This window comes from Sparassis crispa (genome assembly GCF_003851025.1).
Source record: "Sparassis crispa DNA, contig_000015F, whole genome shotgun sequence".
NCBI lineage: Eukaryota > Fungi > Basidiomycota > Agaricomycetes > Polyporales > Sparassidaceae > Sparassis > Sparassis crispa.
In genome coordinates this window covers 787,539-815,331 of record NW_020939762.1, presented here as the reverse complement: position 1 = coordinate 815,331, position 27,793 = coordinate 787,539, and the positions used below count along the sequence as shown (strand labels likewise).

The 27,793-nt window shown below is 52.1% G+C and overlaps 8 protein-coding genes across 8 annotated transcripts; 5 read left to right on the top strand and 3 right to left on the bottom strand.

Moving 5' to 3' along the window:
* Positions 1-6: 6 nt before the first annotated feature.
* Positions 7-2,950, bottom strand: SCP_1602930 (Protein transport protein; the record flags this gene model as incomplete). The annotated part of the gene is made up of 15 exons (XM_027764742.1): positions 7-329; positions 384-660; positions 709-813; positions 869-1,025; positions 1,076-1,164; positions 1,222-1,305; positions 1,356-1,431; positions 1,482-1,646; positions 1,701-1,840; positions 1,893-2,162; positions 2,215-2,348; positions 2,400-2,489; positions 2,540-2,692; positions 2,741-2,869; positions 2,920-2,950. The coding sequence occupies 15 exons, from the start codon at positions 2,948-2,950 to the stop codon at positions 7-9; spliced, it is 2,223 nt and encodes a 740-aa protein (XP_027620543.1).
* Positions 2,951-3,593: 643 nt separating this feature from the next.
* On the top strand, positions 3,594-5,126 carry SCP_1602920 (hypothetical protein; the record flags this gene model as incomplete). Its single annotated transcript, XM_027764741.1, has 3 exons — positions 3,594-3,607; positions 3,662-4,476; positions 4,534-5,126. 3 exons carry the CDS (start codon positions 3,594-3,596, stop codon positions 5,124-5,126), a joined length of 1,422 nt encoding a protein of 473 aa, XP_027620542.1.
* A 272-nt stretch (positions 5,127-5,398) lies between these two features.
* On the bottom strand, positions 5,399-6,563 carry SCP_1602910 (40S ribosomal protein; the record flags this gene model as incomplete). The annotated part of the gene is made up of 5 exons (XM_027764740.1): positions 5,399-5,528; positions 5,590-5,989; positions 6,040-6,220; positions 6,286-6,363; positions 6,561-6,563. The coding sequence occupies 5 exons, from the start codon at positions 6,561-6,563 to the stop codon at positions 5,399-5,401; spliced, it is 792 nt and encodes a 263-aa protein (XP_027620541.1).
* A 590-nt stretch (positions 6,564-7,153) lies between these two features.
* Positions 7,154-10,302, bottom strand: SCP_1602900 (TFP11-domain-containing protein; the record flags this gene model as incomplete). Its single annotated transcript, XM_027764739.1, has 6 exons — positions 7,154-7,867; positions 7,925-8,306; positions 8,361-8,527; positions 8,580-8,770; positions 8,826-9,051; positions 9,118-10,302. 6 exons carry the CDS (start codon positions 10,300-10,302, stop codon positions 7,154-7,156), a joined length of 2,865 nt encoding a protein of 954 aa, XP_027620540.1.
* A 1,243-nt stretch (positions 10,303-11,545) lies between these two features.
* Positions 11,546-13,371, top strand: SCP_1602890 (Uncharacterized aminotransferase; the record flags this gene model as incomplete). Its single annotated transcript, XM_027764738.1, has 8 exons — positions 11,546-11,795; positions 11,863-11,967; positions 12,031-12,071; positions 12,127-12,403; positions 12,456-12,590; positions 12,643-12,727; positions 12,778-12,871; positions 12,928-13,371. 8 exons carry the CDS (start codon positions 11,546-11,548, stop codon positions 13,369-13,371), a joined length of 1,431 nt encoding a protein of 476 aa, XP_027620539.1.
* A 361-nt stretch (positions 13,372-13,732) lies between these two features.
* Positions 13,733-20,399, top strand: SCP_1602880 (hypothetical protein; the record flags this gene model as incomplete). Its single annotated transcript, XM_027764737.1, has 18 exons — positions 13,733-14,010; positions 14,061-14,279; positions 14,335-15,118; positions 15,169-15,832; positions 15,887-16,332; positions 16,385-17,000; positions 17,058-17,222; positions 17,281-17,861; positions 17,911-17,980; positions 18,032-18,361; positions 18,411-18,651; positions 18,710-19,195; positions 19,249-19,393; positions 19,446-19,520; positions 19,580-19,669; positions 19,731-19,944; positions 20,002-20,151; positions 20,203-20,399. The coding sequence occupies 18 exons, from the start codon at positions 13,733-13,735 to the stop codon at positions 20,397-20,399; spliced, it is 5,751 nt and encodes a 1,916-aa protein (XP_027620538.1).
* Positions 20,400-20,808: 409 nt separating this feature from the next.
* On the top strand, positions 20,809-21,424 carry SCP_1602870 (Pre-mRNA-splicing factor ini1; the record flags this gene model as incomplete). Its single annotated transcript, XM_027764736.1, has 6 exons — positions 20,809-20,827; positions 20,885-20,917; positions 20,972-21,008; positions 21,069-21,172; positions 21,231-21,353; positions 21,408-21,424. The coding sequence occupies 6 exons, from the start codon at positions 20,809-20,811 to the stop codon at positions 21,422-21,424; spliced, it is 333 nt and encodes a 110-aa protein (XP_027620537.1).
* Positions 21,425-22,226: 802 nt separating this feature from the next.
* SCP_1602860 (predicted protein) lies at positions 22,227-26,011 on the top strand (the record flags this gene model as incomplete). Its single annotated transcript, XM_027764735.1, has 13 exons — positions 22,227-22,376; positions 22,427-24,239; positions 24,312-24,423; positions 24,478-24,593; positions 24,646-24,676; positions 24,732-24,876; positions 24,942-25,190; positions 25,245-25,307; positions 25,358-25,473; positions 25,524-25,576; positions 25,632-25,798; positions 25,858-25,877; positions 25,936-26,011. The coding sequence occupies 13 exons, from the start codon at positions 22,227-22,229 to the stop codon at positions 26,009-26,011; spliced, it is 3,111 nt and encodes a 1,036-aa protein (XP_027620536.1).
* Positions 26,012-27,793: the final 1,782 nt, after the last annotated feature.

Genomic DNA, 27,793 nt, shown 5'->3' with positions numbered 1-27,793 from the left:
CAGTAATCAGAAATGGAACAGACCCCGCTTCTTCTTTTTCTCTTCCTTGACGCTGCTGTTGACCGACGCGGATGACCCTGCAAATGAGGGGATGAGCGGCTTGTTCGAACGCCCGTGTTCATGGCGCGGCTGTGGTATCGACGCAGGTGCCGGCCGCTGCGGTGGCGGGGCGTCCTGCGTGAAATACTTCTCGTCGTAGTATTGCTGCAGTGGTCGCTGACCTCGGCCTTCGCCCAAACCATTAGGAATGGCCTTCGAACCTATCCCGCTGAGTTCGAGGACCTTCAGGTCATCGACGAACTCAAGCGGTGTGACAGCATGTGTTGAGCCTGGACTTGGTCTTCAGCGCTCGCCCACAGGCAGGTGAGACATAAATCCCGCACCTATGATGATGTCTTTATTCAACGACTTCGACAGCAGGTACGCTTCTCGCATTTCCGAGTACGTCATACCGCCGGCAACGAAGACGATGACCCGCTGTCGGACCTCCTGCGCACTCGCCCCTGGTCGGGCAGCACGATGCCAAGATGGTTTTGCGCTGCGCAGCGACGTTGCCGTCTGTGAGGAAGGTGTTGAGCGTAAGCTTGGTGCAGGGGCGAGTGATGGTGCATCCTTGACGTAAGGGAAAAGGGAAGGGTCGAGCTTGTTCGTGACATGCTCCTGCCAAAGCTCAGTACTCCGTATTTACGAAGCGGACAGGCTGCGTACTTCGAGAACGGCGTTCAACAGAGGCTTGTATCGCGACAGTTCATATACATCATCGTTCTTCGTTTTCTGCTTCAGCTTCTTCTTCGTGTCACGATCACCTGGTCCCTGGATGATTCGCGTTTCAACTGACGGATTGCAGCAACGACCAGACATCACGCACTTTGCTTATTCGGATACCAAGATGCACCAGTGCATTTACTGCGTCTTGTTCTGCCATGGATAGTCGCGCGTGTTGGTACAACCGCCGCCGATCCTCATCCGGCACACCATCTCGGTACTGAATGTATAGTGCGATTATGCGGACTTTGTTGGAATTGCTGTAATGCTGAAGTTAGACGATGGAACAAGCGGAGAGTTCAAAGCCTACAGCACGTCTCGCCCATCTAAGAGCGGTACCATCTCTTCCACTAATGTCTTGGGTGTCTTGCCTTCGGCGGTCATACCAGTAGCACAATTCTAATAACGGTATTAGAAAGCTTGCAAGTAAATTTGGGTACGACTTCTAGACCACACCTGTTCAACGGTCGCTGCTGCCGGCAGCTTGTCGCGTTCGAAAATTCCCATACACTCTTGGGCCATGTTCAAGTGCAGAGAGAACTAGTGCAACGCGCGTCAGTCAAGGCAAATAGATTACCACATGGACCAACCTTTTCTCGCTGTTCTTGGTATTGCGGAAGGTTCGCAAGCATGTCCTTCATGTCATTCAAGTTCGCTGCCCCATCTCTACACGCGAGTCAGCAGTGATAGCAACATATCACAGGTGGGTGATGTACCCCTTGAAACCAGCATTGTCCTGCAAGAACTGGTTGAAGTCGGCCATGAGCTTGTCGATCGCCTCGCGCATGTGCATGTGGCGCACTGCCGTCCAGACATTGTCGGCATCACTCAATGTAGCTGTCTTGTCTTCGTACGCGCCAATAGCGGATTGAAACTTGTATCTACGGTCTGCGATTGAGACGAGCTCACTAAGCAGCGGACGGACAGTCACTCACGTATATTTCGTGCCATCTTCGATTGGGAGCAAGTCGTTGGCCATCGCCTGGTACGTAAATTCGTGTAACAAGGGCGCGACAGTGTCCATCGTACGATCCGTAATAATTAGAGTTGAGCGCGGTCGCTGTGCGTCAGATGCCTGCAATCACAGCTACAGTGTGTACAGCTGACGGAAGGAGTCACACACGCACGGGGAAGTCAGGATTCGCTTTCTTATACTCGTCCAGGTCGTTCTGCACCATGAACGCAAGCAGCTTGGTCACGTAGTCTCCCTCGGCAGTTTCATACGCGCGAGCTTCGCTCCCACGCGCCAAGTTCGTGCGCCAGCGGCTGCTCGCATCGGAAGGGGCGGGTGCTCGCGTTGATGCGTGGGGCTTCAGCGCGCCGAGCGGGGCGTGATGTGTCGGCAGGTAGTAACGAATGTACGGGAACTCGTTGAGCGTTATGCAGACGTTCATGATCTGTGCGGTGCACGTAAGTGAAATGCCCTAGAGTGAGGTGCTGATGACATGCCGTCTTGCTGATGAACCGCAGCTCCTCTTCTAAACGGTCGCGTGCCGATTTGAACGCGGAGTCGCTTCGGGGCGGACTGTACATGTTGAAGAATGCGCCGGGAGATTTGACAGAGAATGCCTGGGATTCAATCGCTATTTTCGACTCAGCACTCATGGGCTACCGCTGCATGCACTAGAACGTACCCCAGAAGTTTATGAACAGCTCTTTCAACGCTTGGAGGTGCGGCTCCGCGGGGGATGAAGTAAGTCGCTCAAACAGCTGTTCGTCCAATCCTTGTGATCCGAAGTTAGACTCCGAGCGGACGAGACGCGTTTGCACATACCATCCACGAAGAATAGGTGCGCGGCAGCATATTGCTGATTACCATCCGAGAAGTCTCTGATGATGCGATCCACATTCTGCGAGGTCGACATAAGCAAGTATATAGCCTCAAACTGGGGCTGCGGATCACGGTAGTTGCTGATCGATTCAATTACTGGCGACTCGTGAACGAGGGCGACGCGACGAGTAGGGGGAGACATACGGGTTACATTCTCTTCGAGGATGTCAAACTGTTTCAGAACAGAGCTCAGCAGCTGCTGGGAATGTTCGTCGACAACCAGAATCTTCCACCTCCCGGGTGGGTTGACAGACCTGATCGCATCCAAAAATTCTAGACGACTCAGTACTACCACAACCGCGGCATGATATAGAACAACGTACTCGAGCGCACGGACGTTATAAGTGAGGTCATGATGGGCTGTTGAAGGCGAGTTGACGGTGCCCGGGTGCTACGCCTGTGCTGAAAGGCGATGCTGATGAAGTCACTCTGACCTCGGCAGTGTCCGGGGTGCCAATTTCAATCTACACGCCTATACGAGAGTGTCCGGGGTTTGACGGATCGCTGGTTGCGGTTGACGAGTCGGACTTCAAGCTTCATTTCCAAGCCTTGTTTACTCTGACGGAGATGATCTTGGTCGTCACTTTAAATATTATGCTGATCTAGCTGAGCTGCATGTTTTTGTACACTACGACAAGGGTGTTGTTCACGCGGTAACGCCGCAGCCATGACTATTGTGGTGGAAACCTTGCTCACTGGCAACTGCGCCCGACTGCCAAGCTGCTAGATCGCTACACTTCGCGATCTGATACCTTATGGAGTTCCTACGTCCTTCAATGCCATTGTTTCGTGTGGTGTTTCCAGTCGTTGTCTCTCCGGCATATATCATGGTGAACCTCATGCCTCAATCACATATCTCACCCTTCCGTTCTCCATCAAGGCTGCGGTGCATCTCTATGCTCTTACCTCGATTTCTGGCGTCCTGATCTCAAGACTTGGTGTTCATTTTGCTCATCGATACAGTTTCTAGTTACACCCACCTTCAATTGAACCGAACATGTCGAAATCACAGTATGCATCCATCACCTTACACAAAATATATCCTTAATGGACGGATGGGAACAGTGTATTAGCGGTGACACCGCCGCTCTGTCAAGAGCTCTATGATATGATCATTGACGCGGTCGCTGCAAACAAAAGTGTTGCGGACTTGGCCGCATGCAAATCAGCTGGCCGAGTGTTCGTTCACAGTGCTCGCAAATACCTCCACGGCGGCATCCGGTTGAGGGCTCATACTGACCTCCAAGCATTGGATACTTTGTTTACCCCTGATCGCCTGTTGACTTATGTTCGCCAAGTAGCATTTTGCGGATGCCAAACCAAGGATTTCTCCGACAGGCATGACTGTCCGCTCTTCAGCTCTGCTATGTATCGGCCCGACTATACCTGGATCATCCATGTCCTGCCTTATCTTCACAGATTCAAGGGTATACGATGCTTGGAATTGTGCGACTTGAGCTGGGGCGACATCCCGCGTGAAGCACGCGAGTTCATCCTGTCGAACTTTCCCTCAGTCATACACCTTTCCCTTAGAGCGGTCGACTTCTGGACCTCGCGCGAGTTAATACGGACCTTGCAAGCATTCCCAAACCTTTCCATCCTTTATACATGCGCGATATCATGTTATCGTCCGAATCACACGACAAGCCAGGTCACCTCTACAGCACCACTTAAGATTGACCAGCTCGTGCTTCACGGGGTTAGAAATATGCGCTATATTCCCCTTATTTATTGGGTGCTGGGTCACCGAACGTCCGTCGACATCGCGCATGTAGGAATTCTATGGGACGACTTAAATTTCGTCTATCTGGTGGAGTTGATGCGCAAGCTCGCTCCCTCGCTAGTGACTCTACATTTGGAGAAGAGGGGATTTCTGCCAGGTTAGGAGCATCATACCTTTACCTGGTTACCTTTCTAACGTCGCATGGGCACCTCAGACTGGTACCTCCTGTCCCGCCAGCAAGCACGCGTTGGCCCCGACGCTTTCAGTCAAAGCATAGTGGAGTTGCGACGACGGCAAGCGACCCCAATTGACGTCGATGAATCTCACCAAGGTGTCATGCAGACCCTAACGTTCGTTCCTCCCGACGCCGGAGTCGAACGTGCACTTTCTCTCCTCGCTGAGCGACCCATCTTGGGCAGTGGTCTGAGTCGACTAGCCGCCACTCTCTTCTGGAACAGCTTCACAGAGGCCGCATTCATCCTCAAGCTACTAAGCCAAATAGTTGGCGACCAGACGTCGTGGGTTTATCTCCATATCTACGTGAGGCCAAGTTGGCATTCGATGCCTTGGTCTTCGGTCGACGATTGTGTCGCGGAGATCGGAGAAAATGTCAGTCATGCTGAAGGCAAGAAGTTCACTTTGGTAGTGGAGAGGCTGCAACCATTCGAGAGTCAACCCTGGGACGCCGATATAATTCGCTCCTGTTTTGAGAAGACCAGCAAACTGGTCACAGACATCAACATAGTAACCAATACCTCCCGCTTCACTCCTACCGCGAACCCTTCACAAAAGCGCAAACTGCAGTAACGCCCAGCTCCGAAGGTGCGCGTTTTCAGTGCAGCAACCCTCATCATTCTCATTTGCATCGCAGTCGAGTCCATCATCTGCAAGACGGTGGCGACGGTGTTCCCATCCTGGTGTACAATTCTAGACACATAACTACTGCAGACGGGACGATACTCCCTGAATACCCTGTAGCGATAAGCGTGCATGCAGTAATTTTGGTGTCGTAGGAGTGGCATACAAAGCATGGCATAGACATGCGAGAAGAGTCAGGGTAAGCGAGCGAATACAGACGTTTATTGCTCGGCGGCACGCTGTCTCCTCCTGGCATCTCTCTCCTCAGAGATGGTGAGCTTGGTACCTTTGCCCTTTGGTAGCGATATCCAAGGCTTCGTGCCCTCGCCGATAACGAAAATGTTCGTTACCCTGCCATCGACGATCGTGACAATCGATTAGATATTTGAATAAAAACTGAGTGACGACATACCGCGTAGCGAACGTCCGATCCAACACATCCCTCACATGCACGATGTCGAATCCACCGATGTGTTTCTCACGATGTACGATGACACCCGCGCGACCCATGTTACGACCACCAGTGATCATGACAATGTTTCCCGTATCAAACTTGACGTAGTCGGTGATCTTGCCCTGCTCAAGGTCGAATTTAACAGTGTCGTTGACCTTGATGAGGGGGTCGGGATAACGGATGGTGCGACCGTCGTGGGTGACGATGTAAGGGACGCCCCTAGCACCGATGGCCATCTTGCGGACTTTCAGGAGCTTGTAGGACGCCTCCTCGGGGGTGATGCGGTGGATTGTGAAACGACCCTTGACGTCATAAAGGAGGCGGAAATGCTCGCCAGACTTCTCGATGGAGATGACATCTAAATAGAAATATCGACCTGAGGTCTCTCCAACATGCAAACAATCGTACCCTGGAAGCCAGCGGGGTAGGTGGGGTCGGTTCTAACCTTGCCATCGACCTTAATCAAGCGCTGCATAACAATCGAAGTGACTTCCCGGCCGGTCAGCGCATACTTGAGCCTGTTACGGAGGAAGATAGTGAGAGGAAGGGATTCGCGAAGTTTGTGGGGACCAGGCGATGGACGAGGAGCCTGATCGACAGCGACAGACGCAACTCAGCACCACGGGCGCAAATGACGGTGACTACGACACGCACGTAAGTCCCGCTCAACTTATCGAGCATCCATGAGGAGGGGGCAGCCAACCGCTTCAAATGCTTTTTGGGTCCTCGGGCCTACACGAGATGCACAACAAGGACATCAGTACTACGAACAAAGCAGAGCCATACGTGAATGGAGACGATGCCAGTCGCGGAGGTGCATCCGAAGTCCAACTTCAGCATCCACCCCACCTCGAGTCCAAAGGTGTAGTTTTGACCGCACAGACTGGCAGATGCGCCTCCATTGCGACTGCTTGAACCGTTCCACTGACCATATTGGAGTTTTTGCGGGCTTGACGTTGTCGACGCCGACGGCCTTGAGCTTGTGGGTTTCACGCCCACAAAATTCACACCTGCCGCATTGGGTCACTTCAGGGCAAGTGAGATGGATGTCACGTGATGAGGCAACCACCTCATACTCTCTTTACGAGTAAGTAGATGATTTTTATCATCATCATCACTAGCAGCCAGGAACTTAAGATCATTCAAGTTTCATGCACAATAACATCAGAAACTTACTTTGCGAGGTACTGCCTAGTAGTCTGCTTCATTTGAGGGGTAAACACCGTCCCTCGCCATTTCAGAGTTACATAAGCAGGTTGATCTCCGAAACGCGTCGTGTCGATCTTGTAGAGCGCGACGCGTTGCCTTCAGCGAGAGGCGGATTGAATAGACGCATAAATGATAGGACCAATCGCTAATTAGAAGAACAAGATCGTCAGTCGACCTACACGCACCGTCATCCACACTATTATCTGGCATTAGTCTGTACATCTAAGCATTAGGCTACAGTAGGGAATACAACAGAAGACATCCAGACATTAGTACAGCGATTGTTTTCATGCTCCACACACAGTATACAACCCTACTTTTCTTTAGTGCCTCGGAGCACCATAGTCTCCAACGTGATCGCTCGGTATTCGTCGCCATCCTGTGCCCAGACAGCATCGTCCTGAATATAGACCAACAAACCACCCTTCCCATCAGCCGTCTGCGACACGCGATAGAGCGGCATCCTCGACTTCTCATGTACGCGTCCAATAGGGATAAAGAGCAGATTGTGCGAAGAGGCATAGTCTTCCACAATTGAGCGGAAGGTGATCTCCTGTGTTCGCGCTGGTCGCGCCTTAACCGGAGTCTGTTTGACACTTGGAACCGACACCATAGGAGCACCATGATCTGGGCGAGGCAACAACGTCGCTGCATCTGAGCCCAGCTCGATAGCCTTGTTCATCATCTCCAGACCACGCGTGAAGCCCTTGGCGACGCCTGGCATGTTCTGTACTTCTTCCGTAAACGTCCCCTTCCAAAAGGTGTACCACCGTGCCACCTCTTCCAGGCTCGGACTTGGTTGTATTAACCAAATGTGCAAGACATCCAGCCACTTCGGGAAGAACTCGGTCTCGAGGATCTGAGACAGTATCGATGGTCGTAACAGAGATTCCCATAACATGACCTCTTGGAGAGGCGCCATATCTTGGTCGCGCGGATTGATCCGGAAGTCGTCCCTCAACCTCGATCCCAGCTTCGGTACGATATACTTCAATAGCATCGTGTCCCACTCGCTGCTGTCGAAAACCTGAATTACGGGCAATTTAAGTCAGCAGTCCTGATCCAAAACACTAGCGTGGCTTACATCTTTCCAATCGGCGAGGTCCTTTGGTACGCCATCAGTAATAACCCATCCCCGTAACAAGCTCTTGACCTTTCTCCTCGCATCTGCCAGAACCTCCTCAATCCGGAGGCCGATGTGTGGTAGCCAAGGGAATACGACGCTCTGCAAGGATACCTTACTGCGACGAGGATTCCAATCCGCCACAGCCTTCGACACCTTGGGCAAAATCAGCTGATCGAAGAAATTGTCGCGGACAAAGGGAGGCAGAAAGCTTGACCACGCTTCATACAGACGAACTGCAGAGTGTGGGTCTTCTGGAGACCAGTCATTATTGATGGATGATCGCACTTTGGGCAACCAGACGTTCCACATGAGGCTTTCATACGGCGTCATCGGTTTCTCACTGTTTGAATATATAAGTAATAGTATAAGTGCCAGATATACTGAGAATACTCACACTGCTACGGGAGCAGATGTTACTATGCTCGAGCCGTAGACCTGCACCTGATCTTGCAGCTTTTCTTCGAGCGCCGACATCTTCAGCGCACGCCTCCACAAGCGAAAGGTAGGCGTTATTGCAGTTGGATCTTGCAATGGATGCCATTGAGCGAACATTCGCCGTACCTACAAGATGCATTAGTTCCGAGTATGAAACGCAGGGTACACTGATGCTTACAGTAGGTGTGATGGCTGCAACAATTATCTCGTCTAACCGGTATCTATCAAATTCTTTGGGGTATAATCCGAGCAAGTTATCGAAGTTCGCAGAGAACGGTTCAAGGGATGGCTCATACATAGAGGCCATCTCCTTGGCTTGTGAGTCGATGTTATCTACCACCAGGTGCACCTGCTGTAGGCGCGAAATCACTGATAAAAATGCGTCAAGATAGTAGTCAATCGGTGCATATTAATACATGCTTACATTCCGCCTCCTCCTCGACTTTCTTCCGTAAACTGAGGTCTTGTTGACGAGTCCAAATCTTTCGTTCTTGCAATGATCTCGCTTCCCGTGCGAGACCATCGAGATCGCTCTTGCAAGCGTCCGAGATGAGACGAACGTTATGTCGGACTTCAGGTAGCCGTGTGGAGTCGGCAGTCGGCGTCCAAGACGCCAAAGAAACCTCAGCAATGGAAGCTACTTCTCGAGGCTGTAAGAGAGTAAAGCAGTATGTATCAACGGGCAGTACAGAATGAATAACCCAAGTGCCACGCACCGTAGCCCCAGTCGCATCGATGATTTGACCAAGCCCAGCTTGCGGAACTTCGTGGCCTGCTTCTGCAATAATCTGCTCATAGGTCTTGTGCTCGACTCTGGTTTTGACCTTCTTGGGTTTTTTCCAAGCGTCGGCCTTCTCTTCCTGGGCTTTGGCAGCCTTCCGCGCCTTCCTCGCCGCCGTCTTCGACTCCTCTTCATCGTCGCTAACGATTTCACCCTTCCGCCTCGCCTCGGCCTTCGCCTGAGCAGTCTTCTCCTTGAAGCCTTTGAACGCGAGACCCATACCCTTCGGACGCAGTTTGCTCTCAACAGGCGTCACGATACCTTCACCGGTGGTACCAAGACCCATGCCAGCCTGCCAACCCATCTTTTCAAGTAAGCGCGCACCGAATGTGCCCCCCAGCTTGCTGAAATGCTGACGGTCAGCGGTGCTGAGAGGCGTTGCAGGCCTTGGAGAAGATGTCCCACTACCGCCATTGCGTAAAAATGAGCGTTGAGCGCGAGAGCTGCCAAACGCTGTGGGCATGTCTTCTGCGACCACCGGTGTCGGAGACGGCGAAGCAGCAGGCAACGGACGTGACCCGATCCCCCCTCTATGGAATCCGGAGAACGTGCCGCCAGCTTGAGCTTTGGATGCGCCGAAGCCCAGGCCACCAAAGCGCGGTCTTGTTTCCTCCTCCTCAGCTTGTTGATCTTCCTCTCGGACACGCGGGGATGGCGGCTTTGAAGGCTCCGACTCGTCCTCGCCCTCCTCTTCTCCCACCTCCTCTCCCACCTCCTCATCCTGCTCGTCTTCCACTTCACCCTGCTCAACACCCTCCTCACCACTTGAGGCATCATTCATACCTTCGTCTACCTTCACTGTCTTGTCCAGGTCTACCTTCTCTACCTTCTCTCCAGACACGAACGCAGGTGCCTTCGTCCAGTCGCTCCGCTTCTGAGCCTTCCCTCCCTTCTTTCCTCCAAATCCCTCGTCTTCATCCTCACTCCCGAATACTCCGTAGATGGCGTCGTCCTTTCCGTTCTTCCGCCTGCGCTTGCGCTTGTAAGGGTCCTCGAATAATGCTCGTTCTTCGCGTGCATCCGGATCGTTCTGGTCGGGACCATAGTCGTTAATGTCGCCTTCAGAGCCGTCAGAAGAGTCAGAAGAGTCTTCGAGCAGCTGTCGCTTCCGACGAGCCATGCTAGCAGAACATACACGAGGATGAGTTTTACTCAGGCGCCCGCACGAAGTGCTCTTGCTGACAAAGCAGTGAATACCCGAAACAGGAAGGCAACGTGCAACTTCGTGTCAGTTGCATTCGCTTTCGGACGCGCCGTTCGCCTCCATGACCTCAGCTCACGCGATTATCATGCCAGAGAAATTCTCAGCACATCATGCAAGTTAACAGCATTCTCGAAATTTGTCTGCGGGGAGGGGTAGCATGGTCACGGGTCGTCGGACCTCAGGGCGGGCCGCCCACGAATGTTCAACGGTTACTCTTCCGGTATGTTTGGTGCGCACGCCTTTGATAAATGTGACGAAGGAAGTTTGGAGGCTGATATAACTGTGTGTATCCTTTCTTTGCATGGGAGGATCGTGCCTTTGCAGGCTCGATTAACGTGCACGGGCAAGCATTATGTACTTCAGCATGCCCTTGTTGGCATCGGAGGCCCAGAAAGCTCTAGAGGTTACTATAATTCTGGGTATTCGCACGTCTTTGCCAGGTTATGTCGACTGATCTTGACACGACTCGAGTGGCAAGGCGGGCAGGGCACAATTCAAGGACACGAAACGCCACGACGCCGTTCTTCACCACCTGTCTCATCCGGTCAATGGTGGTGTACTATTCAGCCACATGGTGGGACTGTCCACCTGCCGCCAACGTTGATGATCCCTAGTTGATAGACATCCATCTGTCGATCTCGCTGCTTCTCCTTACTTCTGTGGATATACCCAGTAACGTACCACAGTTCGCGTAAGTCCTACTATCTCCCACTCGTGGTTATTATCATGCTTCTGAATATGCAATACGATCCTTATCGTCGCGTGCAAAGCATCGTTGCTGCTCCCATGATTGAGCACGGAAGAGGTGATGTTTCCGATTGCGCTTATTCGCTGCTCCCGCTTCAAGCTTTTTCAAAAGGCTCTTGTGAGACGCTAAGGTTGTAATGTGCGAGGATGTGCACCCTCAGAGTCATACAAACCCAGTACTGTCACCTAATAGACCGATGAATGTCGTTATCGTCCTGTCAGACGATCGCAAACTTCAGGAACCTGGAACTGCATTCGATCTGACTATCTCTTAACTTAGACCAATATCGGCGTCTAGATCCACGGATCTCTATCTACAAAGCCAGTCCCCTGGATATCCGGCTTGCGGTAACTTATAAGGAACAAATGGATATGGATTCGAGTCAAGGCCTCCAGGTTGATCTTTACGACTATGGCACCTGCACTCACCACTGAGCCCACTCAAGCTGCCACTGGCGCCAAGCCCTCTCCGAGGCCGACCGCGATATTGCACCGGACGCCTTGGATTCCGCCCGTCGCTACTCATGCAGAGGGCATCTATATCTACGTGGAGGATGGCCGCAAGATCATCGATGGTTGCGGAGGTGCAGCGGTGGCATGTATTGGACATGGACATCCTGCGGTCAAGAAGGCGATTGCAGAACAGGCCGATAAATTATCGTGTATGTCGTCGGGGATGTACACCTGTGAATGCTTCTTGACTGACTTGGCTTGGCGTGGTAAATTCAGATGTGTACAACATGCAGCTTTCTAACCAGCCTGCAGAAGAGTTGGCACAATATCTCGTGAAGACTGGCAATGGCGCCTTCGAGCTTTGCGGTTTCCTATCCGGTGGTATGTTAATCCTCTCCAGTTACTGTTATTGGACTCGACTTCACGCGAACACTGTCTGTCTAGGGTCCGAGGCCATGGAGAGTGCAATGAAGCTCGCTCGTCAGGTGGCTACTATGAATTTTCTCATGAAAGACCGTAGCTGATAGGCCTCCGATGCAGTATTACTACGAAACGAAACAGCCGCAGCGCACGAACTTCATCGCAAGACAACTTTCATTCCATGGAAATACCCTGTCAACACTGTCGTTGGCTAACCACCCGGCCCGTAGGGCGCCTTATGCCGCTATCCTGGACCAGACTCATTTCCACCACGTCTCCCCCGCGTACGCGAAGCGTTTCCAGAAGCCCGATGAGACTGAGGAACAATACGTGGAGAGACTCCGTAAAGAGCTGGAAGACAAATTTATTGAACTTGGTCCTGACACTGTCATTGGCTGTACGTGCTTTCTCTCACGCGCGCTTGAGCCGAGTCACGGAGTACTTCACAGTTGTTGCTGAGACTGTCGTCGGGGCCACCTCTGGAGTCGTGCCTGCCCCGAAGGGGTACTTCAAAGCCATGAAGGCGGTATGTGAGAAGTATGGGGCCTTGTTTATCCTCGACGAGGTTATGAGCGGTATGGGCAGTGAGTACAGGACTTGGTTTATAGAGACGGTGTCGATCCTGAGCGATACCAGGACTTGGCACCCTCCATGCTTGGGAGAGCCTAGGGGACGGTGCCTCTCCGGATATCCAAGCCATCGCAAAAGGTCTCGGAGGAGGGTGAGTACACCGATTTTTCCCAAGTTAAGTTTACCCATTTTCATCTTCAGATATGCATCAATCGGCGCCGTCTTGATGTCGAGGAGGGTTGCCTCAGGTATTCGTGATTCTTCCGGTTATTGGAAACATGGGCACACCTACCAAGTAAGTAGAGGAGATAGCTCCTCGCCTTTTGAGACTAATATGCAATAATGACTCAGGCACACCCATTGTCCTGCGCTGCCGCGCTTGCCGTGCAGAAAGTGATAGTCGAGGAGAACCTCCTGGAGAACATCCGCACGCAGGGCGCGTATCTCGGATCATTGCTTCGCGAGCGCCTGGAGTCGCCGAACGCCCTCGCAGCACCGTTCGTCTTCGACATTCGCGGCGCTGGCGGATGGTGGAGCATCGAGTTCGACTTCACAGGGCCCGAAGCGGCAAAACTGGATTTCAAGGCAGAGAAATTCGGCTTGGTTGTGCAAGCCCGCTGCCTGGAGAACGGATTGGCGATCATGGGTATGACCGGCGGCTCGAATCTCGAAGGAACGCTGGGCGACCACCTGATGATTTCGCCGCCGTACAACGTCACGAAGGCAGAGGTGGAAAGGATTGTGGATATTCTGGTTGCAAGCGTTGAGGAGATTTTGAAGGAGGCCGTGGTATAACAGAACTAAAGGATTGTAGTAGAGCAACACTTGTAATAGTCTCGAATTCAGACGGCTTTGTATGGGAAGGGGGGAAAGTATACAAAGCCACAGCACCGTCCTGTCTGCCTTCCTTCTCGTTGCGCGCACGGTGCCTGGTGACTGGAAACTCTACACAGACGCTGAACAGACTTTAGCCTCAGGCTCTTCCCAGTCTCCGCCACTTGAAGGTTCAAGCGGAGACAGCGGAGTGGAGATTATGTGAGCGAGGGCCGGCAGCGGCCTGTCCTGACTTGGTTGGACGCCGCCACAAACTCTCTCGTTACGACTCCCACTCGATCGCCTTACACTCAGGGAATCGATGGCCGGCTGTATGCACTAAATGGACTTCATCGAGCAGCAAGAAGGTGCCAGTAGTCACAGTCCATCAACATCGCATCCGGAAGAGCATTCTACATCAGGTTCAGGATCCTCCGTAGAGACCAAAGTCTTGCGTTCCAGCGCAAGAGTCAAAGCTGCAAAGCAGAAGGAAAGGGAAAAGGAACGCATTACCGCGGAGCAGCAGCCTTCCTCTTCGCCTTCATCCAAACGTGGCCGCGAGACAGGCAAGGGAAAGGCGAAAGAAGTAGTGTCTGACGAGTCCTCACGTGCGAGTAAGAGGTATGCAGTGCAATTATCACCTTGAGTGATTCATTCTGAGTATGCTGTAGAGCACGTCGCGCCACCTATCCCCCCAACACTGCCCTAACTATCAACGAACCTCCGAAAGACGCCAAGGGTAAGAAGCGCGCAGTCCCAGAACCTCAGTCCGAAGAAGACGAGTCGACAGCTGCAGCTGCATCTAGCAAACGTCTTAGGACCTCCACTAGCGCATATTCTCTCCGGTCTAGAGTAGACGTACATCCTTCCAATATGACCAAGAAACCCAGGTATGCCCACGTTTTCCCCGTCTTTACAAGCACAGCACAGAATGCTTCTTCCCAGATCTACGGCGACAGGGAAAGGCAAGGCAGCAATGAAGAGCAAAGCCATGGCAGCAGCAGCAAGTTCATCAAGAGCTGAAGACGAAGATGTGGAGATGGTAGATGCCGAGTGTTTGCACGAAGAGCATGCTGAGCCCAATGAGAAGCACGACGATCAAGGTGATGAAGAGGTTATAGAGGAGGGAGGTGATGACGGCGGTGGTCACGATGAAGGGGATGCCAACGATGACAGTCCAGCAGAGCCAGCGAAGGGTCTAAACGACGCCTTGGACGACTCCTCTGCCATGTCGATCTTTGGTGAATTCCGCCACCTAGGATCGTATATGATGGGTCTATCGAGTCGTCTGAAGGCAATGTTGACTAACATCAAACCTACCGCGGATCCCACTACGAGGCTTGTTACGCTACAAGCGCTCAGCGAATTGCTCAGTATCAGCACAGAAGACACTTTGGCAGGTTCATTTCAAGTGGAGGCATTTATCCGAGAACTTGTCCGAATACTTGGTGGCACCGGAAACGATTCGGACGAAGGTGACGACGATGATCCCCAAGATCCTGACGAGGATGCGGCCCTTGCGGCAGCTTTGGCCATGAGCACCGGTGGTGCTCCTTATCAAGGTGACGAGAATCTGGAAGCCCAAGTTCTGGCGTGCAGATGTCTCGCGAACTTGATGGAAGCTCTGCCCGGTGTAGCTCACACCGTCGTTTACCATGGCGCGATTCCAGTGCTTTGCAGCAAGCTTATTGAGATTTCCTACATTGACTTGGCAGAACAGACATTGAGCGTAAGATTTTCGCGGTTTCTAATTTTTGCAAATGCTCATTTAGCGTACAGACTCTGGAGAAAATCTCGGAAGAATTTCCCAGCTCGATTGTGCGAGAAGGTGGCTTGGCGGCGTTGCTGAATTACCTCGATTTCTTCTCCATTGCTGTTCAAAGGACGGCTCTCCAAGCTGCCTCGAACTGCTGTCGGAATGTCTCTGCTGAGCATTTCCCAATGATCCGTGGAGTTTGGCCGATCATCCGTAATTGTCTTGGTTACTCTGATCAGCGTCTGGTGGAGTTTGCATGCCTTTGTGTCATCCGTGTCGTGGACTCGTATTATCGCTCTTCTCCAGAACACCTTGAAGCTTTGGTCGACGTCGACCTCATAAAGGCGGTGAACCTCCTCCTTCTCCCAGCCGGTGGATCTCCTCTGATTGCTGCAAGCACGTTTACCTTACTACTGCGAGCTTTGGCGACGTCTGCCCGAGCAAGCCCTAAGATCACCTTGGTCCTTCTTGAGGCTGGCATCGTGGAGACACTGTACCAGATCCTGACTGGCGTACTGCCTCCGGCATCTGACAGTGGTGAGGAGCAAGGGGATTATGTCAGCGGCCAGGGATTGGGCGGTGGTTTAGCTGATATGACTGTTATGGAGAATTTGGCTCATCGTCCTAAGGAGCAGGTTGAGGAGACACTCAGTCTCATTTCAGAGTTGATGCCGCCGTTGCCCAAAGGCGAGTCCCCCCATTGTGTAGTGATCTGGTTTCTGTGTTCCTGACATGGATTAGATGGCGTCTTTGACCACAAGTCGTACACGGAGAAGGCTTTTGCTAAGATGACTAAGGCGAAGACGAAGGCTGATCGAGCTGCTGCTCGTCAAGCTGTAGTAGCAGCAGCCTTCATGAATGCACCATCAGAGCTTCCCGCAGAGTCCGCGTCCAGCTCTGTATCCGCTCGATGCTCTACTCCTGATGCTGGTGCTGCTGACTCGTCATCGGTCCAGGATGGCGAGGAAGCCGCTCCAGTTATCCCTGCTAAAGAGTCGACTTCCGACCGTACGGAGCTACTTCGTTCAAAACCCAATGTCGTCGGACGCTTCTTGCGACTCATGGTCCCCATACTGGTGGACGTGTACGCAGCAAGCGTGATCACCCCGGTCAGAATCAAGACACTGACTGGGTTACTGAAGGCAGTCAGTTTTTTGGATGGAGAAGAATTGAAAGCAGTGTTCATTGTCGGTTTGAAACCCCTACTATTTCTCGTCGATTCTGATGTTCATTATCTAGTTCGTCCCTGTGGCGAGTTTTGCTTCCTCAATTCTGTCCTCTAAGGACCATCCAACACTTGTGATTGGCGCCCTCCAATTAGTGGAACTGTTGTTGAGTAAGCTCGCTGCAGAATACAAGCCGGTCTTCCGGCGTGAAGGAGTCCTCCATGAAATAGAGATGCTGGGCTCTCGGAACATCTCATCGAAGTCCAAGGAAAAAGACAAGGACAAGGACAAGGAGAAAGACGTATCTGAAGTACCTTCACCAGCAGAGCCTGCTACGCCTACACATACGTCCATCTCTGCGTCGATAGCGGCTACGATTCCTGGCTACAAGAAGCTATCTTCGCTTTCACTAGAACCTGATGACGCCATCACGCTTCGTGCTCGAGTCATTCGATTCAAGTACCTTCTTAGCGAGGAACACGATGACTCCGATGATGTGTTCGCAACTTTGCGCCGACTAGTCGACCGCGTCTCAGAGCAATCAACATCTGAGACACAGTTGATTGCAGCTCTTGGAGAGCTGGCCGGTTTATTTGCTTCTCCCCACACATCTGTGTCAAGCTTTGAACTGCTCCAAAGTGGAGTTGTCGACGGACTTCTCCACTTCGCGACCGACACTGATCGTAGTGGTAAGAGCTCCTCGTTTTTCTGGCCGACTTCATTCATGTGACTTGTATTACCCCTAGTGAGCCTGAGTCGTCGACAAGAGTTATTCTTCTCTGCCTTCAGCGCCCGTAAACTCAAGGGTACAAACAGCCAGACCTCGTTTGCTACATTTGTCAAAAAGCTACAGGAAAGCTTGACAAGAATGGAGTCGTTTGACGTAGTCACTGTAGCACAAAGTGCAGATGGTATGTTCCTCATTGCCGTCGACGAATGTACCACGCTAATGGTGTGGTCGTTCAACAGATTCTAAGCGCAGTTCTCCTTCCTTGCTCGCTCGGCAGCTTCGCCTTCGCTTAGTTGCCGCGGAAGATTCAGATATTCCGCGTAATCTGAGCAACATCGTGGTGTCAATTCATGCGATCGCAACCTTCCAGGCTCTGCATGACTATTTGCGTCCTCGAGTTGCTGGTTCTCTTCCAGGTGGCTCACGCTTGTCTGGCATGCTCGCTGCTCTCGCAGCATCTGGATTAGCTCCCCCATCTGCAGCCCGAGACAACGTAGAACAACCACCAAAGGCCGCGTCAACTCCTGCTGGAACAGAGAGTGGTGCAAGGACATCACCATCTTCAGGTGAAGCAGCAGGAGTTCATCGGCGACGTAGCCTTCGTCTCAGTGCGAAGAAGGCAACAGTCGATGCACCTGCGGAGCCAGCGCAAGGAACTCAGGAGGAGGGCAGCCATGAAGCCTCGGAAGGGCCGACGGCCTCCACTGTACCCGAACCTAGCGATGCCCCTTCCGCGGAGAATGCATCCACTGAGACCATGCTCAATGATACTGAGTATGCTGCCGATTTCACCGACGATGAGGTCGATGTCGACGCAGATGTATGTTTGAGTTATTGTGTTGTTCCTTGCCTTTCTCATTTTGTGTTAGGTCTTTGATGAAGAAGCTGACCCAGACAGCTCGGTCACAGAGAAAACCGTTACTGTTTCTGTGGATGATGGTTAGCTAATCGTCCAGAGTTGTGTTGTTGTGACGCTTATTAGCAAACTAGATGGCTATAAGGTGGAGGCGCAGACTCCCGATGGAACACGGGTACCCACTCCAAATCTAGCTAGAGCCTTCCCACCACTACCTACCCCGCGTAATACGTCGACGCCCAAGGGTTCCTATGCAGCTGCTTTGAAGGCGAAGCCAAGCGATTGGCACTTGGAGTTTTTCATGGATGATCACAAGCTTCCTCTGGATCTGACAATTTACGGTGCTATCCATCAGCATGAAATGCGAAAGAAGTCTGGCCCTACTCTTCCACTAAGCATGATCTGGCAAGGAGTGTACAGCATCAAGTTCAAGAAGGTGCCTGGACCACCACCGGCCCCAGATGGTAGGTTTCCGTGAAAATCTGTATCACCGCATGTTAACTGTGCCAGCAGCTCGTGGTGAAGATATCACACGAAGTCGCTCACCAGGTCCTACACTGTCATCTCTCCCAGACGACGCTCCATCTGCCAAAATCCTTCGCTTACTTCGTGTTCTTCACAAGTTGAATGCCCACGAAAGCGAGCGGCAATCTGTACTTGCGCCAAAGCGCATACTTCCGGAGTCGTCATTTGTCAATAACAAGCTCACAGCCAAACTTACACGACAATTGGAAGAACCTATGATAGTTGCTAGGCGCGTTCTCTGCCGCCAACGCTGCACACTTACATTCGTACTAACGTGATATATGTAGCTCATGTTTGCCTGACTGGGCGCTTGATCTCCCTCAACATTTCCCGTTCCTCTTTCCCTTCCCTACCCGTTACAGCTTCTTGCAGTCGACATCGTTTGGTTATGCGCGCCTAATTCTTAAGTGGCAGAGCCAGCAAAATCGATCTCAGGACACCTCTCGCCGAGACGACGGTGTAGGCTTTCTGGGTCGCTTGCAGCGACAGAAAGTCAGGATATCTCGCCAGCACATACTCGAGTCGGCTGTGAAAGTGTTCGAACTGTATGGCTCTTCGTCGTCGATATTAGAAGTGGAATACTTCGAAGAGGTCGGCACCGGACTGGGACCTACCTTGGAATTCTACTCTCTTGTCTCGAAGGAGTTTGCCCGGAGAGACTTGAAGATATGGCGTGATGCAGATTCATCTCTACCTGGCCCTTATGTCCACCACCCCCTCGGTCTGTTCCCCGCCCCTATCAGTGTCGCTAGTATCGCAAATGATGGTGGACAGTAGGTTAACTTTGTCTTCTTGAGCTCTCAATTAGCTCACCATATTCACACAGAAAACGAACGCACATCTTCCGGGTCATTGGCCAGTTTGTTGCGAAGGCAATGCTAGACTCTCGCATCATCGACCTCTCGATGAACAAGATTTTCCTCAAGCTCATCCTTGGAGAAGATGTCCCATTGACTGTCGATAGTCTCAGAGTAAGTTCCCTGGTTGTGTTATGAGACATAATTCTTGATGAAGTCTCTCCAGCGCGTTGACCCTGATTTGGCCGCTTCACTGGCACAGGTTCAAAGTTTTGCTGCTACGAAGAGCCAGAACGACAAGGTATGATTATAATTCCTGATTCTACATGTGCATCCTGAAGTCTCATGCACGGGGCACAGTTGCGCCGCAAGCTCGCGATGGTAGAAGAAGTCAACGTGGAAGATCTCGCCCTTGACTTCACAATACCGGGGTATGACATTGAGCTAATGGTGTGTGCGCTCGCCTCGATGTTTGTTCTCTTTGTTGAAGCTCACGACGATGTTTCATCAGCCCGGTGGACGAAACGTGTCTGTCACTGCCGAGAATGTGGATCAGTACATCCAGGACGTCATCGACGCTATTATCGGTAAGGGCGCACAGCTGCAAGCGAAGGCATTCCGGGAAGGATTCTCCAAGGTTTTTCCTATCACCGACTTGCAGGCGTTCACAGCAGACGAGCTGGTGATGCTGTTTGGTAATGGTGACGAGGATTGGAGCTTAGAGAGTACGTCGACTTCTTGCAATGGCTGTACGCTTGTCTCATGTGTTTCTGTTTTACCAGCCCTGAGCGAAGCCGTAAAGGCTGACCACGGCTTCAACGTCGAGAGTCGTGCGATCCGTGATTTGCTCGAGGTCATGTCAGGTTATGACGCACCGGTGAGAAGGAGCTTCCTCCAGTTCATCACTGGTAGCCCGAAGTTGCCGATCGGTGGTATGTATCATGCATAATTCTCATCGCGTTCGTGTACTCATGATGTCGTAGGCTTCCGGGGTCTCAACCCACCCTTGACTGTTGTACGCAAGCCCCACGAAGCACCTCTCACAGCGGACGACTACCTGCCTAGCGTAATGACGTGTGTCAACTACCTCAAGCTGCCGGAGTACTCGTCAAAGGCCGTGATGAAGGAGAAGCTCGGGATTGCGATGAAAGAAGGCGTTGGCAGTTTCCACTTGTCGTAATATTATCCTCATCCTCATCCTTGACTCGATTCGGTCAATCCGTCCCTCCTTTGTATTTGTTCCTGCTGCTCAATTCCTGCTGTGCTTTACCCATCGTTGACATGTTCGCTACTTAGCTACTAGATTGAGAAACTCATTGAGTACCAGTTATTTGGACATTAAGCAATGACAATCATTTATACACATCGCAGTGTTATGTGTCTGTCGCGCCTGACTTTTGGCTAATGCAAGTAGAGGACGTACAGTATGTGCGTGGTATGCACGAACTTGAAAGTTGCCGCGGCGTTGGTCGGTTCTTCCCGTGACAAGATCACGTGTAGGTCTAGGATGACAAAGCAGAGAGCTGGAGAAACGGAAACGCGCCCGAGTCTTACAAGTGCGGCATCCCACTCGTTGTCTTGCGACCACCATGTCGAAGCATCATCCTGGTAAGCATTTTGGTGTGCTGCAGTGTTTCAATGTGTATTAATTATCGCGCATGGAAGATTTAATCATGTGCAGGCGTCAGCCCGGAATCGGTGAGTCTTAAACCCAGTACCGTGTAGCCTCCAGCACTTAATTCCTTGCAACAGCCATCGGGCGACTATGCGAGAAATGTGATGGCAAATGGTACGTGTGGAAGCATTGATCACGTAGCGCGTGATTTGGCTTACACTCGTTCTCCCTCAGCCCTGTCTGTGATTCCTACGTACGCCCAGAAACGCTCGTGCGCATTTGTGATGAGTGCAATTTCGGTACTTACGGTGGACGATGCATCATCTGCGGTTCGCCAGGTTCGTCCCTCGTCAGCGCGTTCCATGTCACATCCACGCACTAACACTCTGCGCGCAGGGATCTCGGACGCGTACTACTGCGCGGAATGCACCAGATTAGAGAAAGACCGCGACGGGTGTCCCAAGATCGTCAATTTGGGAGCGAGTCGGACAGACCTCTTCTATGAACGCCGTCGTCTAGGTAAGTGTGTTGGATGCCTCACTGGTTCTCGTGCTTACAATTTTGTTCCGTTAGGGTTCAAGAAGGGATAGCTCTCGAGTCTCTGTCATGAATGTCATGTAATTTTTTACTGTGTAACATAATTCCAGTCATATTGCTGTTTATCTAATTGATTTCCGGACATTCGCGCAGAAAGCATCATGACGCATGCATGACCTTGGAAGATGGATGTCAGTTTGATTTCCATGTCTCCAGTCTTCCAAATGCTTTTCGCTATCAATTGGCCGAATAACGCGTATATTCATTGGGTACAATTAATTACTTTTCCGTGACATTTGACTTGCGACGAGTTTATTCAAAGCACTTTCGTTCCTCCACCAGTTTTAAAATTTCCATTAGACAGAAAGCCCCAAAAGACACTTTTCTAACCATATATCAAGTATGGAGGCACAGAGATGTGATGTGGAAGAGCTACACAGGAAGGCATAATTTGGTGTGAAAAGGCCCGCCGGTACGCTGTATTGATTTCAACTACCGGCGCATCGAATCCATAGTAAATTTCGGCTCCGTCTAAATTGTCCGACCTCTCGACTAACCCCCCGCGTCAGAAACGAGGAAACAAGGAAACGAAAAGCAGCTTACCCCACGTCCTAGTATCACGTGATGGTGATCTCTGCCACCCAAGAGCGACTCGGACCGTGACTTCAAGACACCCTGTTCACTCCTTGTTCCTCAATTCTGAGCCTGACAGACTTCTGTCGCGCCTTGCAAACTATACAGTGCTGAGGTTCCATCTAGCAGGTCATATCCCCCATATTATTCGCAGTGAGTTGTCCTCTGGTCCGCAGCATTCGACCTCCTTATGCGCAGTCCAATTCCACTTCAGGCAGCTGCATGTCCTCCGAATATGGATCGTCTGACATTGACTGGACGGAAACACGTCCTGACAAGGCTCTTGTCGTCAAGTGCTCCTACGAGGGTTTAAACAAGAGGATCACCTTTAATTCTGCACGTACATGTTCTTACGATTTTCTCCGCCAAAGAGTGAGCAGAAAACCTCTTCTGGTAGAACTCGTCTTATTCTGAGTTCGCAGGTTGAAGAATGTTTCTCGCTGTCCGCTACGTCGTACGCGATCACATATACGGACGACGACGGCGAAGTCACAGACATCTCTACCGAGTCCGATCTCACGGAAGCTATCCGATACTTTCATCCTGCAAACGAGGAGCCCATCTCGTCAGCAGCTTCCATCCTATCTGGTCGCAGCTTCAACAAAGGAAAGATTACCGTGCGCGTCCGGATCACAGTCGAGTACGACGGGCCGAGTCTGTCGGACACGTCTTCGCTAGTCAGCCTAGACGAGTACAGGAACCGTAACGGTAGCGATTTCTCGCTCTCGTTCACATCTCCTCCACCCGCAGAAATTGACGATGACTCCGTCACTATCAGCTCGAAAGATCTGGGATCCAAGTATGAACTTTACCGTGCTCGCGGTGCAAAGACGATCGTATCTGCGCCCAGCCAGGAGCCGTTGATCGCGCGCCCAGCGAGGCCCCCAGACGACTGGGAAGCCAGCTCGGTGCCCAGTATTGCGCCGACGCTGGACCTGGGCGATGTGCAGTCCGCCCGGTCCTCGCTCGCAAATCCGTTCCTGGACGACGACTCTCCCCCAGAAGACTCCGGGCACCGTGACGACCCGTCGTCGGTCTTCCAGCGGCTGAAGCTTGAGGATACCCGGCAGGCGAGCTCGAGCCACAGTTCATCCACGTTGCACAGCGAGCGTGGCGCGGCGTGGTTGCGCGACCAAAACGCCCGGGCGGTGAAGGCGATGTTGGGAGACGTGCCCTCGCGCCCTTTGTCATACAGTGGTGCGGACTCGGCAGACATGCTCGACGATGCGAGCTCTGCGATGGGCGGTGAGCTTGCGCTGCAGCAGGACTCGAGCGGGAAGTACTATTTTGCGTACACTGCGGGCTCGTCAGCGGGCTCGCAGAGTGCACACGACTCGGGGTACGACGACCGCTCGAGCGTGTATGATGACCTCGGCACGAGCGTCGCGGGCTCGGACGAGGTGGTGCAGAGCCGCCCGGTGTCGATGGAGGTGAACGTGTTTGACCTGCAGGGCGCTGCATCCGGCGAAACCAGTGACTTGCACCGATGTGCGTCCTCCGCATCTACGTCGTCTTCGTCTTCGTCTTCCTCCGTATCCAACCCCTTTACCCGTCGCTCAAACTCCGAGCCCACGTTTACGCAGGACTTTGTGCACCCGGACGTTCCGCACGACGTACTGCCGTACATTACGACTGTCCCGCCCGTTCCCCCGCAGGATCCGCCGAGCTGTTCCGAGTGCGGGGTGATCCTCGACGCGATCCGCTACGTCTGCTCTAAGTGTGGGGAGAAGAAGCCGCCCGGCGCACAGGAGAACGGAGGGAAGGGCAAGGACCGCGAGGTGTACGTCGAGCGCAGCCATAATCACAGCTCGCACGCGCACTCGCCGTCGCTGTCACCGCTGCAGCGCGCGACATCACCTTCGCTCTCCTCCTGGTCTGTCGTCACAGGCTCCGACATCCCACTCCGACCACTTGGTGACAACGCGCCGTGGAAACCGCTTCCCGCGATCCCGAGCCCCAAGTACCTCGCAGTGACGCCGGAGTCTATGCCCAGCACACCCAAGGAAACGGGCTACGAGCTGTGCTGGGGATGCATTGAGTCTGCGGGAGTTACGCATGCGCTTGAGATGAGCGTCGCCCCGGGGTCGTCGCCTGGCTCCGGCGACTGGCCATCCTCACCCGAGGACGCGCAGCGTGCGTTGTCGCAGTGGCGTAGGTCGGCGCCGAGCCAGAAGGGCCAGTTGAGGCATGCATTCATCGAGAAGAGCTGGGGGCATAAGGGATGGCAGGACGTCGGTGAGCGTCGGTTTCTATCCGTGGCATTTCATTGCCAGTGAGGTTAGTTTGACTGATTGATCTTCTTTAAAGAGCAAGACGAACATCGGTCCTGCACATGTTCGGGGTGCAGCACCGTCATTGTGAACCATAGGTTCAAGTGCGCGTCATGCAAGAACTTCAACTTGTGTCGAGCGTGCTACAGGTCAGTTGACTTTATTTATATTTACATCGCGATGTCTAACCAGGTGTGCTTCAGTCAAGTACATGAGATCCATCCTTCGCACGCCTTCCTTGTCGTTCCAGACAAAGCTGTGAGGGCACGGTCCGTGCCTGTCATCAGTATCACCCCCTCATTACCGACGTGCGAGCTGTGTAAGTGATTTGTATGATGTCAAGCATCTAGTCTGTTGACCCTCTTATATAGCAATGACACATCCCGGAGTGAAATGCGTGCAGTATGTTCTCTGCCAGACCAGTTGAACTCTTGACGTTGAATACCTTCCCTTGCAGTTGCATGCAAGATATTGTTGGTGCAAGGTTCCATTGTGCAATATGCGAAGCAATAGACATATGCTCGAACTGCGAGTCGGCCGGTCTTCCTGGCAATCTCGATTCATCGGACGGGGGCCATAACTCCTCACACATCATGATTAAGGTACCTCTCGCGCTCCTCTTCTCGATCCCCAAAAGCACAGAAATTGACTGATCACTGGTCCAAAGATCCCGTACCCCCTTGGTACCGCCGAACTCCAATCCGCCAGTAGGACTGCGAAGAGCCTCTGGACTGGACGTGATGCTGCCACCGGCCAGCGCGTGACATCGCGGGAGCGGCGCAACTCGCTGATTTCCTCATATGATGGTACAGTGCTCGGCTCGTCCACCCGTATAGGCATAACGTCAGCGCTGGACGACGTCTCTGTGACGAGCGAGACGGATGATCACGGGATACGATGTAATGGGTGTAACCAGGTGTGTTGGAACGATCTGAATAGTGATGGAAGCCGTATTAACGCACTTTCATAGAATATCGTTGGTAATCGATATCAGTGCGCAGAATGCCCATCTATCCCACGACCATATAATCTTGTATGTTTACTTTTTCACAACGTGCGAGTGGTGTTGACTGCTAATTGCAGTGCTCGCTCTGCGAGGAACGCTCCTACATTGTACACGACCCAATGCATATCTTCTTCAAATTCCCTCGACCCGTTGATCGCCCCCTACAGTCGGAATATCCTTTCATCCCAAGGCTGTCAGTATATCAATGCCCTGTCTCTCCGTCCTACTGAATATTCCGGACAGATACAAAGCACCAGTAGGATCGCTGTCCCCGTTTAACCGTGATGATCCAAAAGGTAGTTCATCTGCATGTCAGTAGCCTCTGCGTACTTGCTGACGTCGGAATCGTAGCATACTTGAAGGACCTGTTTCATAACAGTCTGCTGTGCGATTGTTGCATGATGAAAATACAGGGCGCGTGGTACCGCTGCGCATATTGTGGGCGGGACCTGTGCGAAGTGTGCCAGGAGATAGACACGCACGACAATGCGCACGCTTTCGTCGTCTTCAAGTCGTCGGTGCGTATTCATTCCCTTATCCCTGTCTAGATGCTTTGCTCAGCCGTCTCTGTTCCCAGGTTGACATGCATATGTTCAAGTAAGAATTTGTTTGCTCCGCATAACCTTTGCGGCGCTCACTGATGACACACGGACAGGCGTTTCGCTGAACTGGGCAACGACCCCAACGGCCCTAGTCCCCCAATTATTCCTTATCCCATCTATCACCCGTAAGTTGTATTGAGCTCTGTAGTATATATGTTTTCGTGCATTGTTGTTTGGATAGATACTGTATCTTCTCTTTATTGGTGTCATCAACACTGTATTATATTCTGCTGTCGCTCTGTACTCATCTAGGGACCTTCACATTTTTTGCGAGATCTACGAGAAGATTACTTTGATCCCGCCCGGAATACTTGTGCTCTATGTGGCGGGACAATTAACGTTGCTCATATTTGCAAAGCACTGTAACATCTTCATGTGGCTGTCAGCCCCAAGCACGAATCAGTATCAGACTGCATCACCACGTGAGGATACAACTCCGGCTGGCAATTTCATACATCTACTTTGGACTTCAGCTTCAAGCTCAAGAGGGCAGTACTTCGTCTACACAGACGATATCAACGTTCCGAGCCAACGTAGCAACAAAATGTGAGAAACTTCAAAATTCAATATTCAGAATTCATGATCGATCACGATCGATGCCATGTTTTGCCTCCAACTTGGCTCCGATGTCGATGCCCACTGTTCATTGTCAAACCGTAGTTCCAACTGCCTCCTGTAATGTGCAATGTCTTTTCTCCATACGCTTGATCCGGCCAGGAACGCGAACTCCTGACTACATACGGATTCACCGCCAGCGATCCATGCAATGAGCAGAGACGGTTCAGCGAAGTGAGACAAACGACAATAGGCTCACTGCAAGCTCGCTCAATCCCATCATGCAAACCCAACTAGCATTTCCCTGCAACGGTGGAGCCTACACGTTATTTCCCAGGTGTCCGAGTCTGGTCTAAAGAACCGACAGAGCCCACGGCACTCTTTCAACATGCAGTTACGACGAAGACCCGTCGCATGTTCTGTGCGTCTCGATGTCGGCTTCGACCGAGAGTCGCTCGGAGCCACTAAATTTAGCCCTTGCCAGCTCCAGACGAAGAAGGAGCCAGCCAAAAAGGAATGACAATGACACAGGTCGAAAGACCAAGGAACTGACCAACAAAGCACGGCATACCGCAAAGGATGAACAAACAGACTGAGAAACGTACGCGCACAGCCAACAAGGGGTATCAAAACTAGAGCATTAACTTACAGACGAAGCCGGCAATTCGAAGTTCCTCAGAGTACCGCCACTAGCCCAGTGGGAAGTCGAGTGTAATGCGTCCGACAAGCAAAAGAGAGCCATGTCGCCGCCAGCGGCTCTCGAGGTAGATGGCCGAGCAGAATTGCATTCCTATAGTGCTTGAACGCCTCAAGTAGTGTCTTCCCGTTCACCTCGAAGACAAAGATATTGTCAGGAGTTATAGCATCATGATAGCAAAGAGCTGCTCAGGCAAATCTGTGGTGTCCAGACCAATTTCCCCATATTCGCCATAATACATACTGTACTTGATGAAAGGCAAATTCCACACCCATGCGGTCTGAAATAAGTTCAAGCTAAGTGGCTTCGTCTTTGCTTCGTCTTCGTGACTGTCCTGTCATTGACGTGAGTCAGGTGATAAACGCGTCGCGTGTTGCGCGACTTCAGACTCGGTCGGAGATGAGTCTCTCGCTATCTAGAGCAGCCCACGATTAACGGAGCAGTGTCAAACTCATTCATGACTACTGCTACCATCAACGGCGGGTACTGACACAACCCATGCCCACATTCATATTAATATTGAAGCAGTGCTCGGCCTGAAAGGCTTCAGCGAGACACCACGTAAGAGAAGAGAATAAAAAGGCTACTTATGACTGTGTACATTCTTCTTCCTTGAACCACACCCTACCCGCACATTCCCCTACTTGCCAGGTCGTCTC